Source organism: Mauremys reevesii, linkage group 3 (assembly GCF_016161935.1).
Source record: "Mauremys reevesii isolate NIE-2019 linkage group 3, ASM1616193v1, whole genome shotgun sequence".
Classification (NCBI taxonomy): Eukaryota; Metazoa; Chordata; order Testudines; family Geoemydidae; genus Mauremys; species Mauremys reevesii.
In genome coordinates, this window is record NC_052625.1 from 144,186,607 (window position 1) to 144,207,469 (window position 20,863).

Genomic DNA, 20,863 nt, shown 5'->3' on the forward strand with positions numbered 1-20,863 from the left:
TTAACCCTGGGGTTTCCTTCCGCGGTGTGCTCGAGCAGGGTGCTGCTGCTTTGTTAAACGCAGCACCTCCATCTCCCTCAGGAATTAACCCTGGGGTTTCCTTCCGCGGTGTGCTCGAGCAGGGTGCTTCTTGCTTCATGGCTAGGCTGCCTGTTTCGGGGCTTTGTTAACCCTGGGGTTCCTGGGGTTCCTGCCTGCCGCGCTATGCAGTTGGGGAAACCAGCACTGAAACACTCCCTCCATTTCCCACAGGAGTTAATACTGGAAGATATCTCCCTTCTGCGGGTTACCAAAGAAGCAAGGGAGGGTCTCCTACAACAATGCGGATTCCGCCCGGGTCCTTATGCAGCGTGCCTCTGTGCAAGCATGGTTCCCCCACCCCTCCTGGAACAGTGGCGCGGACGCGTTAGCCTGAATGGGACAGGGACCACAATGGCTCTCCCTTTAAACTTGGTCACGCGAATTGCCTATGCTCTTGCAGAAACTTTTGAAGAGATTACAGAGGCAGATTACTGCGACGTGATAGACCACATCAATGGGATATTCCATGTCTAGGCATGCAGGCATGCAGCCATACCATCCCCCCTCCTCTCCCAAAACCTTTGCATTGCAATAAAAGCTGCTTACCTGGGACCTGCTCCTGTGATTCTTCTGCACCAAGTTCCAGGGGCTGCGACTGGCTAGCTTCCTCCTGGCTTGAGAAGAGCTCCTGACTGCATGCCTCCTGGGACTCCGGGGTGTCTTCCCCCACCACAGTAGCCTCACTGTCTGCCTCCCCCTCCCCCTCCTCTACCGGCTCTGAACTGTCCATCGTGGTCCTTGGATTTACAGAGGGGTCACCCCCATAAATCGCATCCAGCTCCTTGTAAAACCGGCAGGTCGTGGGGGCACTGCCGGATCTGCGGTTTCCCTCGCGTGCTTTGCAATAGGCACTCCGCAGCTCCTTTACTTTTACCCTGCACTGCACCGCGTCACGCTCATGGCCCCTTTCCATCATGGCTCTCGATACCTGGGCAAAGGTATCATAATTCTTACGGCTAGAGCGCAGCTGTGCCTGCACAGATTCCTCCCCCCAAACACTGATGAGGTCCATCAGCTCGCCATTGCTCCATGCTGGGGCTCGTTTGCCACGTGGAGGCATGGTCACCTGTAAAGATTCACTGATTGCATTCCATACCTGGCTGAGCAAACAGGAAGGGGATTTTTAAAATTCCCGGGGCATTTAAAGGGCGGGTCACCTGAGGCCAGGGAAGTAGAGTCTGACCTGATGAGCAGAGTGGCTGAACAGGCATTCTGGGATACATCCTTATACCCTGGAGGCCAATCACAGCGCTGGTGTGTGGCCACACTTGATGACCAGCGCTGCAGCACCAGCGCTGGAATCCTTATTCCCCATGCCGAGAGGGGTGTTCGGCCAGCGCTGCAGCCAGGGAGTTGCAGCGCTGGAAGTGCCTTGCAGGTGTGGTCACTTACTAATTGCAGCGCTGGTGGAGGCTTTCCAGTGCTGCAAATCGCCAGTGTAGCCATACCCTAATATAACAATTTGTTCCAAAACCTCCTCCACTGATGACTCAGTCTGGGACAGTTCCTCTGATTAGTCACCTAAAAAGAATGGCTCAGGTGTGGGAATCTTCCTGTGACATCCTCTGCAGTGAAGGCTGCTGCAAAGAATTAATGTAGCTTCTCCACAATGGCCTTGTCTTCCTTGAGTGCTCCTTTAGCACCTCAATCATCCAGGGGCTCCACTGGTTGTTGGCAGGCTTCCTGCTTCTGATGTACTTAAACATTTTTTTGCTATTAGTTTTTGAGTCTTTTGCTTGTTGCTCTTCAGATTCTCTTTTTTTTATTTTTATTTTATTAAGCCTGTAATTATACCTTTACACTTCACTTCCCAGAGTTTTTGCTCCTTCTTATTTTCCTCACTAGGATTTGAACTCCAATTTTTGAAGGATGCCTTTTTTCTTCTAACTACTTTGCTTACTCTGTTGTTTATCATGGTGGCATTTGTTTGGTTCTCTTACTATTCTTTTTCATTTGGGAGTATACATTTAATTTGAGCCTTTATTATGGTGTTTTTGAAAATTTTCCATGCACCATGCAGCATTTCACTCTTGTGAGTATTCCTTTTAATTTTCATTTAACTAGCTTCTTCATTTTCATGTAGTTCCCCTTTCTGAAGTTAAAAACTACTGTTGTGGGCTTCTTTGGTATTCCCCCCCCCCCACCAGGATATTAAATTGAATTACCATATATTATGGTTGCTATTACCAAGCGGTTCAGCTATATTCTCCTCTTGGACCAGATCCTGTGCTCCATTTTCTATTGAGTCTATTAGGACTAAATCAAGAATTGCCTCTCTCCTTGTGGGTTTCAGCACTAGCTGCTGCAAAAAGCAGTCATGAATGGTGTCTAAAAACTTTATTTCTGCCTCCCATCCTGAGGTGAAATGTACCTAGTCAATATAGGGGATAGTTGAAATCCCCCATTATTATTGAATTTTCTAATCTCCCTGAGCATTTCAGAATCACATTGGCCTGCTAAACCCAGAGTTGTGAGTTCAATCCTTGAAGAGGCCACTTAGGGATCTGGGGCAAAATTTGGTCCTGCTAGTGAAGGCAGGGGGCTGGACTCAATGACCTTTCAAGGTCCCTTCCAGTTCTAGGAGATTGGTATATCTCCAATTATTACCTTTATTACCTTTAGGTGATCGGTAGTATATTTCTACCCCTATACTTTTATTATTCAAGCATGGAATTTCTATCCATTGAGAGTCTGTGGTACAGTTTGATTCATTAGAGATTTTTACTGTTTGACTCTATGCTTTCTTTCAGCTACAGTGCCACTCCCCCACCAGCATGACCTATTGTGTCATTCTTGTATATTTTGTACCGTTATTAGTGTCCCATTGACTGTCATCATTCCAGCAAATTTCTGTGATGCCTATTATATCAATAGCCTTGTTTAATACTAAGCACTCAAGTTCACCCTCTTCATATTTAGATTTCTAGCGTTTGTATATAAGCATTTATAAAATGTGTCTATTTTTAGTTATCTGACTTCATGTGATATAACTGAATGGGACTCTTTTTCATTTGACTATTTCTCTTCAGTAGTATTTTATCTACTTCTGTCCTCTCCTCTTTACTACGATATAGAAAATCACAGTTAACATATCCTCCCCTATCAGCTGTCTCTGTCCTAACCGTGTGCTTCTCCGCACCTGATGGCTTTCCTGCAGCACTTGGTTAAAAATTCCTCTATGACCTCTTTAATTTTACATGCCAGCAATCTGGTTGCATTTTGGCTTAGGTGAAGCCAATTCTTCCTGTGTAGGCTCCTCCCTTCCCAAAAGGTTCCCCAGTTCCTAATGAACCTAAACTCTTCCTCCCTACACCATCATCTCATCCATGTATTGAGACCTTGCAGTTCTGCCTAATTGACCCTGCATGTGGAACTGGAAACACTTCAAAGAATGCTATCATGTAGGTTCTGGACTTTAATCTCTTACCTAGCAGCCTAACTTTGGCCTCCAGGACTCTCTCCTACCTTTTCCTATGTCATTGATACCTACATGTACCACGTCCACTGGCTCCTCGTTACGCTACACATAAGTCTGTCTGCATATCTTGAGAGATCTGCAACCTTCATACCTGGCAGGCAATTTACCATGCAGTTCTCCCTGTCATCACAAACCTACCTATCCATTTCTAATGATTGAATTTCCTATTACTATTACCTGTCTCTTCCTAATAACTTGGATTCCCTCCCCGGGAGAGGTATCCTCAGTGCGATAGGGTACCATGACATCATCTGGAAGGAGGGTCCCAACGTTGGGTCATTTCCCTCTGCTCCAGTTTGATGTTCTCCTTCTCTGAGACTTTCATTTTCTGCAACAGCACAGAGGCTGTCAGAGTAGGGCTGGGACCACTCTATTGTGTCCTGAAAAGTCTCAAGCTATATGTCTCTCTTAGCTCCTCCAGTTCAGCCACTCTGGGTCTCAAGAGCCTGTACTTGGTCTCCGAGGGCCCTGAGCTCCTTGCACAAAATCCAGACATATACCACCTGCTCACAAGGCAGGTAATCATACATGCTGCATTTAGTGCAATAAACTGGATAGGTTCCATTCTGCTGCCGGACTTCTGCCTGCATTCATTTTACTTCCGCAGCTATTTTTTGTTTTGTCACTTTTGTGGATGCCATGGTATGCATCACATAGAAAGTGAAGACAAGATTGCTGCTACACTTAGTATTTGAAGGATTTTCATTCTTTAAATGTACATACTTTATAACTTTTTAAATATATGCCAGTGGATCAGAAACAAAATTTAGAACTTTTTGAAAACTGGTGAAAATCCAGTTTTTGCTTCTACTGCTTATCTGCTGTAATTGTTGGGCCTTCACATTCTTCTTCTGCTCGTCCTGTCTCAGGCCCTGATCTTGCACATGGGCAGACCCATATGGTCATACAGAGCTCTGCTGACTTCAGTAGGATTTGGTACAGGCACAAGTCTTTTTTTCATGTATTCGGCCTTAGATTCTAAGGAGACTCCAGGCACAAGCACATCTTTCTATATATTAGAGAAAGTCAATTAGCCACATGAAATAGAACTCTTGGTGAAGATCCCAGGTTACCAAGTGCTACTGTTCTAGAATACACACATTGCATACAAACATTTCTCATGTCTGTTTTTTTTCCCAGGAGCTGATTCTGCATGCTAAAATCTTCCTTTTTTCTTTTTTTGCAAGTTCACTTTCTGATTTCATCCGTCTCATCTTGGTCAGAGCATATTCTGCTCTGTTACACTGATATTAATGCTAAGTAACTCAATTAAATTTAGAGGAGTTGCATGGGAGAATTCAACTGTTTCTACAGGAAAATTCAAGATGTCAAATTTAGACCTGCTGCATGCAGCTGCAATGCCTATGGAAGTTTCTTGGCCAAATTCAGCTGTGATGTAAACAATAGCATAAGTTTGTCAGAAAATGTGTTCTAGTGGCAAAGTTCTTTTAACTTAATCTGATTTCATAATTCTGTGTTTCACTGTGATTTTTTTGATGGGGAGTATGAAGAAGATGCTTCAAGTGAAGTTCCCCTCTGAAAAGTAAGTCTAAATGGGAATTTCTTTCTCAACACATTTGCTCCATGTGTATATTCAGTCATATCTGCTGAGTTTTTTTTATGAGAACTTTAGTGACAAAAGTAAGTTTTTACTATTTCTGAGAGTACTGCAGAGCTAAGCAACAGTTATGGGTGAGAGGTGGGTACTATCTGGCTCAGAGTTTCATCAGCTATTAAATACATTCCAGTTTAGGGCCAAATTCTGCCCACAGAAACCCCATTGAAGGCAATGCACTCTCTTATATAAGTATACTTTATATTAAGATGCAATTCTACCATGCAAAATGACTTAAAATGGTATGTTTGCTGTGTCTTAACTCCAGATCAAATTTGCTTTGATTCCAAGTAAAAGAGATACCTGCTAACTGATTAGACACTGTGGTGATGAGTGCTATACAAAAATCCTTAGAGAAGCATCTAATTCAGAAGAAAAACATGTTTTACTTGTAAATGTAATAAATTTAATTTGGTGCAACTGGAGCAAAAGGGAATCAATCTCATTATACCATTTTTAAAGTCACTTTCACAATAAAACTGAACTGTAATAGTTACATGTTTATATAAGATAAATAATACATTTTCATGCAACATTTTCCCTAAAAACTGGCTCCAAAACATCCTTCCCTTGACTATAGATGTCACCTGTATGTAGAATTGACTGAAATTTTGTAAACAATTTTTTGTCAAAAAATGGCCTTTTGAAAAAAAGCTTAATGAAGAAATGTTGACATTGTTAAATAGTTTGTGAATAACTGGTGTGCTTTAATTTTTTTAAACTAATACATCCAAATTTTTTTATTTAAAGGGACCTGGGTTTTCAGAAAACAAGAATGTTCAATATGTTTTAGAAAAAAATTGTTGAAAAAAATTACGTTAGAAAAAAGTCTTTCACTGAATCAAAAACAAATTTGATTAAAAATCCATTTCAATTTTTCCCCATCAATGTATCTCTATGATATAGTGTAATGTACAATTTGCTTGTGTTTGTTTGTCCAGATAGACTACAAGCACTGAGATCTTTTAAATTAAATACTAAATTATTTTTATGTAAGCATTTTGATCTGTCACTTAGGTGGCTAATTACTAGTTGTGGTGTTTAGATTCTTAACGCATATATGCTATTACTGTATATCTGATATATTTATATATAGGTATTTCTTAAAAGTGGACTTTTGACCTAATTAGCTGTACTTGTTCTATCATGTAGACTTATTTATTAGGTATTCTTGGTGCGACGAGGACTATGGGAGAAGGCATTGTACCCATACCTCTTAGTCTACCAGAATATAATTGTGGGATGTGATGTGTGCCTAAGTCCCCACCCAAGGTCGGGGACAAAAAACAAAGAAACAAAAAACCATCCAGGAAGCTTAAAATGTTGAATACATTAAAAGAGTATACATGACTTTCTCTCAGTTTTGTAATTTTTTATTTTTGATATACATTTTAAACAATAAAAGTGAGGGGATGCTATATTGTGTGGAACGTTATATAACACTAACTATAATAGGTGATTTTAAAGGAGGTACAGCTAAGAGGTATGATACTAATGTGGAAAACTTAGGGCTAGTCTACACTTACCAGCCGGGTTGACGCGGTGAGTTCGACTTCTCGGAGTTCGAACTATCGCGTCTAATCTGGACGCGATAGTTCGAACTCCGGAAGCGCCGCGGTCAACTCCGGTACTCCACCACTGCAAACGGCGGTGGCGGAGTCGACCTTGGAGCCGCGGACTTCGATTCCGCGGTGTCTGGATGGGTGAGTAGTTCGAACTAGGGTACTTCGAATTCAGCTACGCTATTCACGTCGCTGAATTTGCGTACCCTAGTTCGACCCCGCTTCTTAGTGTGTACCAGCCCTTACAGTGTAAGGGTCTGCTTGTGCTGTTACTTTGCTGGTTGTAGGACCCCAGTTGATGTTTGTGGGAGCTTAGTGCAGAATACTGATTTGAGCAAAACCAGGAAAACTTCTGAAAACCAGGAAAAGCAGCCCATGCAGCCCTTAATTCTGTTCTTTCAACAATGCCCCATATGCCCCTTTACTACACATACCTTTATTCGGCCATCCCTGAAATATATAAGCTCTTCACCTCCTTTGACAACCCATTTACTCTCACCCATGCGATTCTAATGCAAAAATGGAGGGAAAAAAGTTGCCCATGTCATCTTCCCTTTCCCTCAATATGCACATGCTTACAGCGGCTCCTGGCGCTAACAGTTACCAATTCTGGTGTACTCACAGCCTTAGCCAACTCCCCAGAAAGAATACCACATGTGTACAATTTCAGAACAACTTTACAACTCCCCTATGCTTCCACTTAACCATCATGGAAGCATTAGAATCCTCTCATATTCCACCTATTCTGGAGTTGCAATGGCCTAAATGAACTAAAATTCAGGCACTGAAATCTTTTAAATTTTAAATTATGGGCACATAACATGCACCTCCCATAAACCCATCCTGGATTTTTAGCTTCCTTACACGCTAATGATTTGCAGAAAGATCTCAGATTGAAACCAACACAAATTAGATTGACAAAACTTTCTGAATTTGGCCCCATCCTGGAGTTGAAACCATGCAGAAGCCCCCTGCTGGTAATCCAGTGATGCCAATTGGGATCCAGGCATGCAGCGGTGTCTACCAATGTAATCAATTGCAGGATTAGGGTGTTTGAGTAAGACACTGAGAAATAGACAGGACGCTCCATCGGAAAAGGGAGACTTTTAAATTCTCACTACAAACCTAACCGAGTCGTTTCTCTCCCAGCGCGAGAAGTCAAACCCTTCGGAGCTCTCAGGAGTACAAAGCAGCACAACCACGAAGCACACAAAGCGCTAGTGGTTGCGCCGCCTTCCCGATGGCTCTGAATCCCCGCTGCCGTGCACGGTACGGCGCGCGGTCATTCACACTTGTGCAGCGTGGGCACCGGCGTGCTCCGCTTTGCAGCCGAGCTGCACGGGTGCAAATGCCTGACGTGCAGTGAGAAAGGGAAGGCTCCGCGTTCCCCGGGCCGGCCGTGCCGCCGGCTCGCTCCCCCGCGTGGGGAGACGGGATTCCTGGCATGCCGGGAGCGAGGGGTACGCGGAGGCCGCGGCGTCCCGATGCTGGGCGCAGGGGCAGTGTGTCCTCGCTCGGCCCCGGAGAGCAGCGGGCGGAACGCCGGGTGAGGCGCACCCCCGCGCGGGGAGGGCTCGCTCACTCACACTCTGCCCGGGCGGAAGGGAGGGGACAGCCCCAGAGCGCCCTTCTCCCGTGGAACGTACAGCGCGCGGCAGGAGGAGGGCGAGGAAGAGAAGGCGGGACAGGCGGGCGCGCGCGTTGGCGGCCCAGCGGGCGGGGCGAGGCGATAACCCTTGCGGAGCTGCCTGGGAGACCCCGGGTTTGGGGCTGCGCCAGCGCGCGCGGCGCCTCTCCGCCCCCCTCCTCCCCGAGCCGAGTGGAAGGGGCTGGGGTTGGTGCCAGCAGCGGCGTGAGCGCTCGAGCGGCCGCCATTTTACGCCAGCTCCAGCACACGGTCCGGACACGCCGCGGGAGCGGAGAGGGGCAGCGCCTCCGCACGCCGAGCCGCCAGCCGCGCCCCGAGCCCCTTCGCTCGGCCTTCGCCCCCACAGAGACAGGTCAGACACCAGGCCGGGGCGGCCCGGATCCGCGGCCGGGGTTCCCTCCAGGCGGCAGCAGCAGCAGCCGCCCCACGAGTGGGGTGGGAGCGGGCCTGGGGGTTTCGGGCCGGGGGAGCCGGCTCCCTGGAAAATGGAGTCGGGTGGGGAGTAGCCCGCGGGGCCCAGGCCGCGTGAGCCGCCCCCGGGAGCGGGGGGCCCGGCTGCCAGCTGCTGCATGATGGGCGGGGGAGCTGGCTGCTTTCGTGGCCGCTCTTGCCGGGCGGGGGGCGGGCGCCCCGAGCTGGTGGCCGCGCACTAGGCCCCGCAGCGGGTGGGGCGCGTGGCTTTCGCCTCATTGTCCTGCCGGCCCGGCAGCTCCATTCATTGCCATGAGGCGCCGGGCCGGGGCTATTTGGCTGCGGCCTCGGCACCCAGCGTGCGGGATCCAGTCTCGCGTGCTACGGCTCACGGATTGGGGGGTCGGGCGGCGGCTCTGCCCAGCGTGGCGTGGGAGCCGGGCCGGGCCAGCGCATTGTTTCAGGGCCGGAGGAGGCGGCGGAGCAAGGAGGCGCGGCGAGCTCCCGATGGAGTGGCGAGATCGGGCCCGGGGTGTTGCAGTTGCTGTCCCGGGGGTTGGGGTGAGAGGGGGATGGCTGGGGGGTGAGGCTGCTCCTCTGAGGGACTAGGGAGGGAGGGGGAAGTCGGTCACTGGAGGAAGTTGTAGGACATCTGAACGCGCAGCAGAGCACGTGTTTCCATTGGGCTCATGGCGGCTACCGCCGCCCCCGTGGGTGCGGACTGGGAAGCGCTTTGTTCCTCCTGCCTGCTCCGCGGACCCCGAAGCGGAGGAGGGATGGACCCCGACCCCGTGCACGGCCAGGCGGGATGGCCCGTGATTTACTCCCAAGAGATGGGGGGCTTGAAATAGGCGATCGAGGTGGAAGCAGTAGTGAGTGTCAGTGACTGTATCGCGCGGTAGCGGCTGCTGCATGTGGCAGGTTTGCTCTTCCTCCCTTCCCCCTTCCTCCCCCGCCATTGGCGTCTTGCTCCATTTCTAACTTGTTCAGGGCTTCTTAGGGAGTGTTAGAGAGACAGAGAGGGAGGTGAGTCAGAGTGTCTGGCTGGCTGGGTTGTGTAAAACCTGCAGTGAAGGCTCCCCTACCCCCTATAGGCTGTGGTGCTAGGGTATTCCTTTGTGTTAGTGCTTTCTCTTGAGGATTTTTGTGGATCTTCCGAAATCAAAAAGAGCAGGGGAGTGGTCTGAGAAATTTTTGGAAGCATAGAGCAGGCGGTTGCATGTATTGTCACTTGAATTGTTCTGCTTGAAGATTTCTAGCTTAATTATGATGCTTATTGCGTTTGAACAGATATCTGGAAACATGGCTACTGAACATGTTAATGGGAATGGTACTGAAGAGCCCATGGATACTTCTGCTGCAGTTACCCATTCTGAGCATTTCCAGACATTGCTTGATGCTGGTTTACCACAGAAAGTTGCTGAAAAACTAGATGAAATTTACGTTGCAGGTAAGATGTAAAACTTGCAAAATCACTTTTGGTTTTTTTATTGGACTCTTCTGGCTTTGGGCTAAAATAGCAACTTTTTGTGGTTTCCAAAAGTATGGGGACTGCAGTCGTATCTTTTAGTACTGGTTTATGGATTTTTTTTAAATCAAATACTATAACTGATTCCTAGTATTACCAGTGGATAAGTCTGGAACCAGTCATTAAAGTCACTTGGAGTGGGTAGGTGGGAAGGAAGGAGGTCGATAAACCAGATGGGTAGGTATAAGACTACCTACACCAGCTGTTGCTCACAGCTGTTCATAGTAGGAGCAGGTGAGGTGCTTGGTGCATATTAATAGTTGTAAGTAACTTTTCGGTAACTGAGGCACTGGTTATATTCTTTTGATGTAGATGATAGTCTGATTTAGTATTTGGACTCTTGGATGCAGAGGTTGTGCTGCTTAAGCATTGTATTTGATTTTGATTGTGGTATCAATTTGAGCGCTTACATCTCTTTGAGCTAGATGGCCCCTTTTCAAAATGTACCAAGTTACTCTGCTGTTCAAGCTAAAGTCTGTTGCTTATAAACAATTCCGCATTCAGTTCAGGATGATAAAAATAATTTTGGCCCATGTAATATCTGGATGCCCTATGGTATTAAAATAAGTACATAAATACAATAATTATTTCAGTAAATATCTTTGTTTTTATCTTAATGGGGTAATCATTTTTCTCATGTGGATGAGTTAAGGAGGAATGGTAGGTTGTGTAATATGAGCCTTTTTACTTGTTACACAAACTCAATGATTGATCTTGGGCCACTAAAATTTGATGACTATAGTTAACCAGAGATTACTAATTATATTTGAGCAGCAATTTTTTTTTCTTTTCCCTAGGTCTAGTTGCACACAGTGATCTAGATGAAAGAGCTATTGAAGCTTTAAAGGAATTTAATGAAGAAGGTGCATTGGCAGTACTTCAGCAGTTTAAAGACAGTGATCTTTCACATGTTCAGGTAATGTTAAACAATTTAGTATATAACTAGAAGAACAAACTGCTAGTAAATGCAAGAACTGTACCTAAGTCTTGTCAATGGTCTGTGTTTTGATGTGTAGAACTTTGCGCAATTAGGATCAGATAATCACTTTAAAACAAATTGGGTTCTGAGCTTCAGATCTACAAATATGAAAATGTCAACTCTTTTTCAGAATAAAAGTGCCTTTTTATGTGGAGTCATGAAAACATATAGACAGAGAGAAAAACAGGGGACCAAGGTGGCAGACTCTAGCAAAGGACCAGATGAGGCAAAAATTAAGGTATGTTCTGAAGTTGTAAAGTATGTGATAGTATCCACTCTTTTTTAACAAATTAAAAAAAATTCCAGGTCTGACTTTTTAATTCCTTCAGTAACTGTGCTTTGCCTGCCAAATGTTAATTCAGATAATTCATGAACCTGGTAATCACAAATATTATACATATTTTGGACTAGAAACTTTTTATCAAGTAAACAGTAGCAAATTCTTCATATCGGTGCATGTATAATTTTCTTTCTTTATTGGAGTGAGTTATAATAAATGTAAAAATACCCCTTTAGCAGGTTGCTTAGATATAAAGACATGCCTCTTTTACGTTAAAAAGTACTGTGTGCTACTATTTCATAATTAGGAGCAAATGTTTCCACCCAAAGTTCTACTGCGCAAGTCAAGAAACATGTATTATTTAATCTTTATACTCCAAAAAATCCCACCTTGTTTTTAATTAAGGATAAATCTGTTCTTTGTTACCCAGACTTAAATAATGAAATTTAGCCACTCATTGTAAAGAGGGTAGCAATAGTGCTGTCTCTTTTTAGACACATCCAGTGGATTTGTGAGTTAGCCCAATTGTAGATCACATGATCTGTTAGTAAACTATATACAAAAATTAACTTAAATTTAAAAAACAGTTTCAGTGCACAGAAGTCTGTCTCAGCGGTAAAAGGCTGAAAAATTAACTCTTGATGTTGAAGGACCCTTGATAGTAAATGGACTCAAGTTAAAAGTTAAGCTTCACCAAGGATGCTCTAAATGGATGGTTAGGGAAAGGAGAACAGTTTGTCGTCCTTAGCTTTTTTGTATGAGTGTAGAATGATGAACTTATATATTCTAACATTACCAGTAGTGGGGTACTTCTCAGAACTTCTTACTTTCCTCAACTTGAAAATGGGTGAAAAAGCAGGCTGTGACCTGAGTGCCTTAATTAGAAAACTTTAAGGGCTTAGTGGGATTTATATCACCACTTTTTAAAATTGACTTGCATTTGTAATTTTTCAGGCTGTGATTTGTCAACAGCTAGAGTATTGATTACATTCATTTTCCTGGAGTAATACAGCTTTTGCTGTTCAAGTCAATGCCATACCATTCAAAATCATATTCCACATGGCTCCAGTTGTGAAAAAAATCAGTGTTCTTGATGTAATCAAATTTATTTAATGCACCTTTTCCTCATGGGTGACATTTTATTGTTTGTTGAAATAGTTTTTCTCATTCCATAAATAATATTTTTTACTACTCTTATAACAAAGCTGTTCCAGATAGACTTCATGAGGTATTTAACATATACCAAATTTAAATAGACAAATATAGTTTAATATTTGATATTATCTAGTATTTCTGTTACGTTAGTATCCAGATGTTCCAGCCAAGGTCAGTCACTTGTGCTGGGGTGCCGTACATACATGTAGGAGATATGCCCTGACCCAAAGAGCTTGTAATCTAGACAAGACAAAGGGCGGGAGAAAAGAAGTAGTATCTGCATTTGACAGGTGAGGTGATGCTTCAGTCCTACAAACAACTCACATGTGCGCTTTAAGTTACTGTGTGAGTAGTTTCATTGAGTCATTGGGAATACATGCATGTATGTGCAGGAATGCGCAAGCAAAAACAAGGTGTATCTGGCTGAGATGTTGCTTTACACTGAAAATAAAATTTCCTGAATCTATTCTTAGGAAGATGCACCTTGCCTTTTTCTTGGAACTAACTCTTCAGCCTCAACCCAATAGCATTAATCATATTAAAATATTCAGTATGGTTACACTTGTTAATGGTTCTGGTTTCATGTGCATATACACCTACAGTGTATTGAAAGTTTCAAAACAGTAATGTTCACATGGAAATACAGAGAGAGATGCCAAAGAAAGATATAATGAATGGTATGGAGAAAGTGAATAAGGAAGTGTTATTTACCCCTTCGCATAACACATGAACCAGTGAATCATTGGCTCACCCAATTAAACTTATAAGCGGCAGATTTAAAACAAACATACGGAAGTATTTTTTCACATGATGCACAGTCAACCTGTGAAACTCATTGCCAGGGGATGTTGTGGAGGCCAAAAGTATAATTGGTTAAAAAAAAGAGTGAAATGAAAAGAATGAGATGGCATGCCCACATTGTAAATACTGCATGCTGATCTGGTCACCCATCTCAAAAAAGATATATAGGAATTGGAAAAGGTACAAAAGGCATCACAAATTATTAGGGGTATGGAACAGTTTCCATATGAAGAGAGAGTATAAGACTTTTCAGCTTGGAAAAGAGACAACAAAAGTGGGATATGATAGAGGTCTATAAAATCATGAGCAGTGTGGAGAAAGTAAGTGTTGTTTACTCATAACATTTGGGGTCACCAAATGAAATTACACCTCTACCTTGATATAAAGCAACCCAATATAACACGAATTCGGATATAACGCGGTAAAGCAGTGCTCCAGGGTGGGGCTGCGCACTCCGGTGGATCAAAGGCAGTTCGATATAATGCGGTTTCACCTATAACGCGGTAAGATGTTTTTGGCTCCTGAGGACAGCATTGTATCGAGGTGTAGAGGTGTAATAGGCAGCAGGTTTAAAACAAACGGACGTTTGTCTTCATAGATCGACTGTGCGTTGTATGGAACTTTTTGTCAGATGTTGTGAAGGCCGAGACTATAACAGGGTTAAAAAAAAGAACTGGATACATTTATGGAGGATAGGCTCATCAGTGGCTGTTAGCAAGTATGGGCAGGGATGCAAAACCATGCTCTGAAGTGTCCCTAGCCTCTGTTGCCAGAAGTTGGGAATGGGTGACAGAGAATTAATCACTTGATGATTACCTGTTCTGTTCATTCCCTCTGAAGCACCTGGCATTGGCCACTGTTGGAAGATATGATATGGGGCTGGATGGACTATTGGTCTTGACCCAGTATGGCTGTTATAAATTTGTGGAGGATAGGTCCATCCATGGCTATTTGCCAAAATGGTCAGGGACGCAAACCCATGCTCTAGGTGTTCCAAAACTTCTGACTGCTAGAAGCTGGAACTGGATGATGGGGGGTGGATCAGACCACTCAATAAATTGCCTTGTTGTGTTCTCTCCCTCTGAAGCATCTGGTGCTGGCCACTGTTGGGAGACAGGATACTGGGAGAAATGTGCCATTGGCCGTTCTTATGGTTACTTATTTGTTATAGTCTATTTGTCTTGATAAATTGGGAATTGTACGTGACCTAAGACATTCAACTCCTTCTTGAAGGCACTCTTGGAAAGAACAGGCTACACACTTGATGTGACTACTGGACAGAGGAAATATGGTGGTCCTCCTCCAGATTCTGTGTATTCAGGACAACAGCCTTCTGTTGGTACAGAGGTAAGAGGGAGATGTTTTTATACATGGTGTAAGTGGGTTGTTCTTTACATATATTTTTTTAAAAGATGTTAAATATGTTTGTTACTTAGATATTTGTGGGCAAGATTCCAAGAGACTTATTTGAAGATGAGCTTGTTCCATTATTTGAGAAAGCTGGGCCTATCTGGGATCTGCGCTTAATGATGGATCCACTAACTGGTCTAAATAGAGGATATGCTTTTGTCACTTTCTGTACTAAAGAGGCAGCTCAGGAGGCTGTTAAACTGGTAAGTTTTCTTTCCCTTTTATGAGACCACTACCTAATCCATAAGCAATTACTATAATCTCTGTTAGTAAGTGGTTAAAAAGTTCCCTTATGAGCATACATGTAATAGACTTACAGGTAGTCTATTGCACCTTTCTCTGAATTATTTGTTACTGGCCAATATCAGAAACAGGATACTGAACTAGATGCACTGCTGGCATGATCTAGTAGGGCAATCAAAAGTTCAAATTAGTGAAAAAAAAAAAAAAATCCTTGATGCCCCATTTGTTGAACAAGAGGTGGTGGTTGAGGAAGGTTACTTTGGATTGCTTTCTTTTAGAAGACTTTATTAAATTAGGTGTTTGTGTGGATTCAACTGCTGGCACACACTTTTATGTGCATGTGTACTGATAGTGGCATACACATGGACAAAATATATATTGAAGAACCACACTTATTGTAAGGTAAGTAACTGTTATTAAAAAGGTATTGAGTTTTGTGAGAGACCTCAGACAGGTTGTTCTTGGTAGCAAACTATTCTACCTCTGTTGTTCAAAACTCTTTTTGGATGGCGAGATTACCAAAATCTAAAGAAAGAGAACCACAGTATTTATTTTCAACAAAAGTACGAAATATTGTGAGGTAAAGTATGGACTGCGGTCTTTCGGATGTGTAGCTGAACACTGAACCACCTACTGTCTCCCTTCTCTCTCTCTCTCTCTTCCCCCCCCCCAAAATCTTTATTACAGGTGTCCTGGCCATGCCTCTCCACTCCCAAATTAAGGCTGAATACAGATCACAGGCCACTCAGTACTACTGAGGATTTCCTGGACAGCATTGCATGATGTTACCATCCTCTCAGTGTTGAGCATGTTGTCTCCACTGTGGTTTTAGTTTTTTTTCAGCCTACTGAGATCTGGATCTGAACTCTGCATGATTCACAGATACTAGATTGCCAGCTTTCTGTTGGGACACTCATATAGGAACTAAGATAGATTAAACTTTTGATAGAATACATTTTAAATGTCCCCAAACTCTTAACTTTCTTTAAAAACATAGGGGGTTTTCTGTGAGTGTTGTCTTTTTATATTTAAAAAAAAAAAAGCTTTGAGCCCACCAAAATAACACCAACCAACATGCTTGGGGTAAATCCACTTTGTCCGTGCACGCACCTGCTTGTTGCCTTTTTGGTTTCAGCTTTGCTATTAAACACCTTGTTGCACGAGTTCTCTCCAGATTAGTGCACCAGAGTGATGCAACTGACCAACAGCAAAACAGTGAAAACTGACTGAATGTTTAGGGCTATCAGATGCTGCAAGTAAACTGGAAACACACTTTTTTTCTCAAATGAAAAGATTGAATCTTAGAAGTTACTTACTGAGGTTTAAAACTTGACTTGCAAATAGATGGTGTCTTTAAATGCACCATACTTGTAGATTGGGAAGGCCATCTATACTGATATATTAAGCTGATATGATTAAGCTCGACTTAGTCCTCCTTCCCTTGTGTATAAGGAGTCTCTAGTGCTGCAAAAGGGTATGAGGCTTTCCATCTAAGATATTTGTATAATCAGACATTGTATAAAGAACCATATGCCATTTAAATTGTTAGACGCGGTGGATTGGGGAAATACAAGGAAAAATTAGTATTCAGGGTTGACAGGGAAACCTTTCCAGCCTAAGTACTAGGACATGACAATGTGTCATTCTTTACAAATTAGCAGCGTCCATTCAGCTGAAGAGTGGGTATGGGAGAAGATACTAATTTAAAGCAAGTACCTTGGCATTCGTTGGTTTTGTATAAGGTGCTAGCCACACTTTGCTGTTTAAATCATGATTTGGAAAAACTTACCAGGTGCATATTACCCAGAGGCCAGTTCAGAAGGTAGGAGTATGGGGATACCAGTGAGATCTGGGCACTGTGCCTTGGTGAGCAGCCTCTCTGTCTTGGGACTAGGGAGGCTGCCCAGTGGCAAACTCTCTCTCCTACCACTCACAGGTTGTGTCTGTTTAGAACCCCATTCCCTCCCCCATCACTTCATGGAAAGAGCTTTTCCCCCCTCCCATCTTTGAGCCTACCTCTTGACTCTTTGGGCATATGTGTATTTGCTATTCTTCCCCACTCCCTCCTAAAAGACTCTTCTGTTCAGAATTTTCAAAAACATAACAGAAGTGAGACAAATGAGTGCCAATTTCACTGTTGCCTATAGACTTCTGAATATTAATAGGAAGACTGATGGGAACTTTGTCAATATTCTGCTGCTTGAGTAGCCTGAGCCCTTCTCAGATTCAGGAAGATGACGCTGCGTTGATTTACACAAGTCATATTTGGTGGTTACCTTAGCATCTCAAAGGCTAAAGACTTAATTATGAACTTAAATTAAAAAAAAAAAAAAACTTAAACCTTTTCCCACTCACCAGCTTGTGAAAATTTCCTATTCACCACTTAGATGATTCAGGCTCTGGATTTTGTTTTTAAAATAAAAAAAATAGCTAGAACTGTGTATGAACTGATTTTAAACATTGTCCCCAAATTTCATTTGAAATGTGCAGAGGACTATAATTTAGTTTAGTTTAGTTTTACTCATTGTTTTGTTATAAAGAGCAAGTTACAATGTTGTCTATAGTGTAATCTGGCCCTTAGATTGCCATGCTTATTTTTAACATACAGATACTCCTTACAGTGCTTTAAAGTTTAATGCTACATGGAGGTGAAATTGGGGGATGCAGTATGCTAGTTGAACTCCATGCTCAGTGCTCTGATTGTGTGACTTGCACCTTTTCTGTAAGACTAGTTAAGGTGGCGATATGTGGCTCATGAAGTGTTTTCAGTGGAGAAGCAACTTTTTGTATAAACCGTAGATTTTGTGGAAGTAAATTGAGTTTGTGGAATTCGTAATCCTTTTTTTGGCTCTTTCACCCGACTAATCTGAACAGAATAGTCAGTCTTCACACATACTCCTGTTCTTCAGCATGTTAAACTGAGCATTTGTCATCTTGTATTCGCTTTCCCCCTCAATCTCAAGTAGATTTCAAAGCAGTATTTTAGCCGGAGTCTAGTGTGTGATTACATCTTTTTACTTTTAGCACACTGTATTTATCGTCTGATAAACTGGCTTAACATTTTACTATGGATCACTATTGAAGTTTGAGGTCATCCTAGTCTTCAGTGAACATGTGTGTTCATCACAAATCCACTGCACAACTTGGAACTATTAACAGACTTCACTCAAGAAGTCCATGACTAGAGTAATTTGGGTGGTAGTCAATTGAGATTGAGGCACTGTAATGGAGTGTGTGGTAGAAAATATTCCATGCCTGGCTGTAATAGAACCACTGTTCTGGGTTATATTTTTCTTTATCCTACCGCTACCCAAGATTATTAGGCTGCTTTGTGAAAGATTCCATCATTCTAAACTTCTCCATTTTAGAAGTCTTTTTGCTTGCTTGAGGAATGAAGTTTCTTATTGTGACAATCCATAAAATTATGAGCATGGTTTTATTTAACTCTGTAATGAAAAATCTAGAACTAATGCAAAACTGATGACTAGTAGAAGATAGAAGTGAGATTAGCCACAAGTGTGTTCAAGTAATTTGTGCCATCTGCACACAGCAGTGTAACTTACTGTTCAATATAGAAAGTGAATACGCTAACTAAAACTGCTGTTGGAATTCTTGGTGGGTGAAATGACACAAATTAGTCTCATAGAGCTGTTGGATTAACACATTTAGTTTACAGAAAGTAGTATGGGATCTTAAATGACTGGCCCCCAGGAGGTCAGACCTGTTTTGCATGCTCAAAAGACACTTCAGTAGTGTGCCTAATACCAGTTTGGGGCACTGATTGAAAACTGACTTGGGAGAAAGAATAAATATGTTGAACTGGCAATGCTGCTTCTATTGCCTGTGTTCCATGGCAATCTCCCGTGTAAATACTGGTCCTGACTCTGCTTAATGTAAGATTACAGGTGGTCTGTTTAAAGGGACTCTGCTGGTTTACAAAACACTTTTTAAAATCATATGTACATTTGTAACACCCATAGATATTAAACTAAAGATCTGGTTTATTTTTTACTATGCTATTTATTAATGTTTTCTGCTTCTCTTAGATTGGACAGTGAGAATAGGTTACTCAGTTTTCTTGTTAAATTAGAGCTTTGCTGTAATGTCTCTGGGCTGCAAACACTTCAGGGAATGTATATTAAAACTTTTAATTTTAAAAAAAAGGGAAACATTCCTGTTGTCTTAAATTTTGTAAGTACTTTTTCTTACAAAAGCTACTTTTTGGGCCAGACTTGATGCTGACTAACCTTTAAGGCCCTTTTGAATGGTAATATACAGTCTCCAATCTAATATACCTGTATTTAACTGAGGCTATTTGATACCTAAAGTAATGGAGTCCTTTCAGCTTTGAGGGATATTGGCCATTCACCTAAATTTCTAGGGAAACCATACCTAGTAGTTCCTAGGTAGAACATGCTGTTTATCAATAGCATAATAGCTGGTACTATCATAGTGTGGATATGCAATCTCTGAAACTTCATTGTCCTTTTTGAAGCCTTTTCTTTGTAGCCTGTGAAAGGGAGCTACAGATAGTGTTAATGGTTATTTTTAGTTTGGTTTGGGGGTACTTCTTAACTAGTTGAGGGTTGCCACTGCAGCCAATAGAGAAATGAGAATCCTCTCCATGTGTGGAAGTTTATACTTCAGAATTACCTTGTAGTTCGCTGTTGGTTGCCAGGCATTGGTGAAATTGTTCAGCAAGACACGGAATCGGTGTTGTTATAGCAGGATCAGAGAATTGAGCTAGCAAAACCTGAAAGAAGCAGACTTCAGCATTCACTGCAGAGGACGTTTGTGAGAACTTGGTCCTACAGGAGAGAAACTACCTATGTCAATCTCTCAAACAAAATATCGCTTCCAGAATGAAGAGCAAGCTAACTGCCTTGAGAAGATTGTTGGCTAAGGGTATGTCCACACTACCTGCTGGATTGGCGGGTAGTGATAGATCTATTGGGGATCGATTTATCGTGTTCCCTTCCCACCCCCCCAGTGTAGACCAGGCCTTAAACATCAACTTTCCTAACTGGAGAGCAGCCTATGGTGAAGCTTGCAAGGAAAATAGCTAATTTGTGCGTGGTCTGTCTCTCTTTTGCTACAGTTTTTGTCCAGAAGTTGCTTGAATTGGTGGAGAGGTCAATCAGTGTAGCATATTGTCTATACCAGAGCCATAGTTTTTTCAATAGTAGGCTTTTCTTGGACCCCAACTTGTGGAGGGTTTTGTGATCTGAACTTGAATACCTGCTATTATGTGCCTCATTCAGATTAAGAAGAGCTTATAGTTGGTAACTGGGGGAAGTTTTTTCTCTGCAGTGTGACTGGAAGCAGTATCTTTATTGCCAACACTTTAGGTAGAATAAGCGCCAACTGCTGTAGTTCTGCATAGTGCATCATCTTATGAAGACTGAGACAGTAGAAGCTCCTTCCGGAAGTAAAGTTTGATACTCGAGACAAGACATAGGGAGAAATAGTTGTGGGCTGAAACTGGGGACCAATGGCAAAGAATGTGAGTGTACCACAAGTGTAGTAGTCTAACAATTGTTGTATGCACACATCAGGCCACTGAAGGGTTAATACCTCACTGTTCATCACAGCTGTAGGGAAGTAAAATACCTGCTATAGATGTTTTTGAGTGGGGAAGAGTGAATGGTTGGTAATAACTTGCCATTGTCTGT

General features: G+C 42.9%; 1 protein-coding gene across 8 annotated transcripts in view; it reads left to right on the forward strand.

Annotated features, from left to right (window-relative positions):
* Window positions 1-8,517: 8,517 nt before the first annotated feature.
* LOC120402134 (synaptotagmin binding cytoplasmic RNA interacting protein) overlaps window positions 8,518-20,863 on the forward strand; it is a 36,858-nt gene continuing 24,512 nt past the window's right edge. For 4 of the 8 annotated variants that reach the window (XM_039532546.1, XM_039532547.1, XM_039532548.1 and 1 more), the window contains exons 1-5: window positions 10,086-10,245; window positions 11,121-11,239; window positions 11,433-11,540; window positions 14,772-14,885; window positions 14,975-15,151. In XM_039532546.1, the coding sequence (XP_039388480.1) occupies window positions 10,098-10,245; window positions 11,121-11,239; window positions 11,433-11,540; window positions 14,772-14,885; window positions 14,975-15,151 (666 nt within the window). In that variant the 5' untranslated portion in view covers window positions 10,086-10,097. Of the gene's footprint in view, window positions 8,737-10,074; window positions 10,246-11,120; window positions 11,240-11,432; window positions 11,541-14,771; window positions 14,886-14,974; window positions 15,152-20,863 lie in introns of those variants that run through there. The other 4 variants (XM_039532554.1, XM_039532553.1, XM_039532551.1 and 1 more) reach the window with 3 other exon arrangements.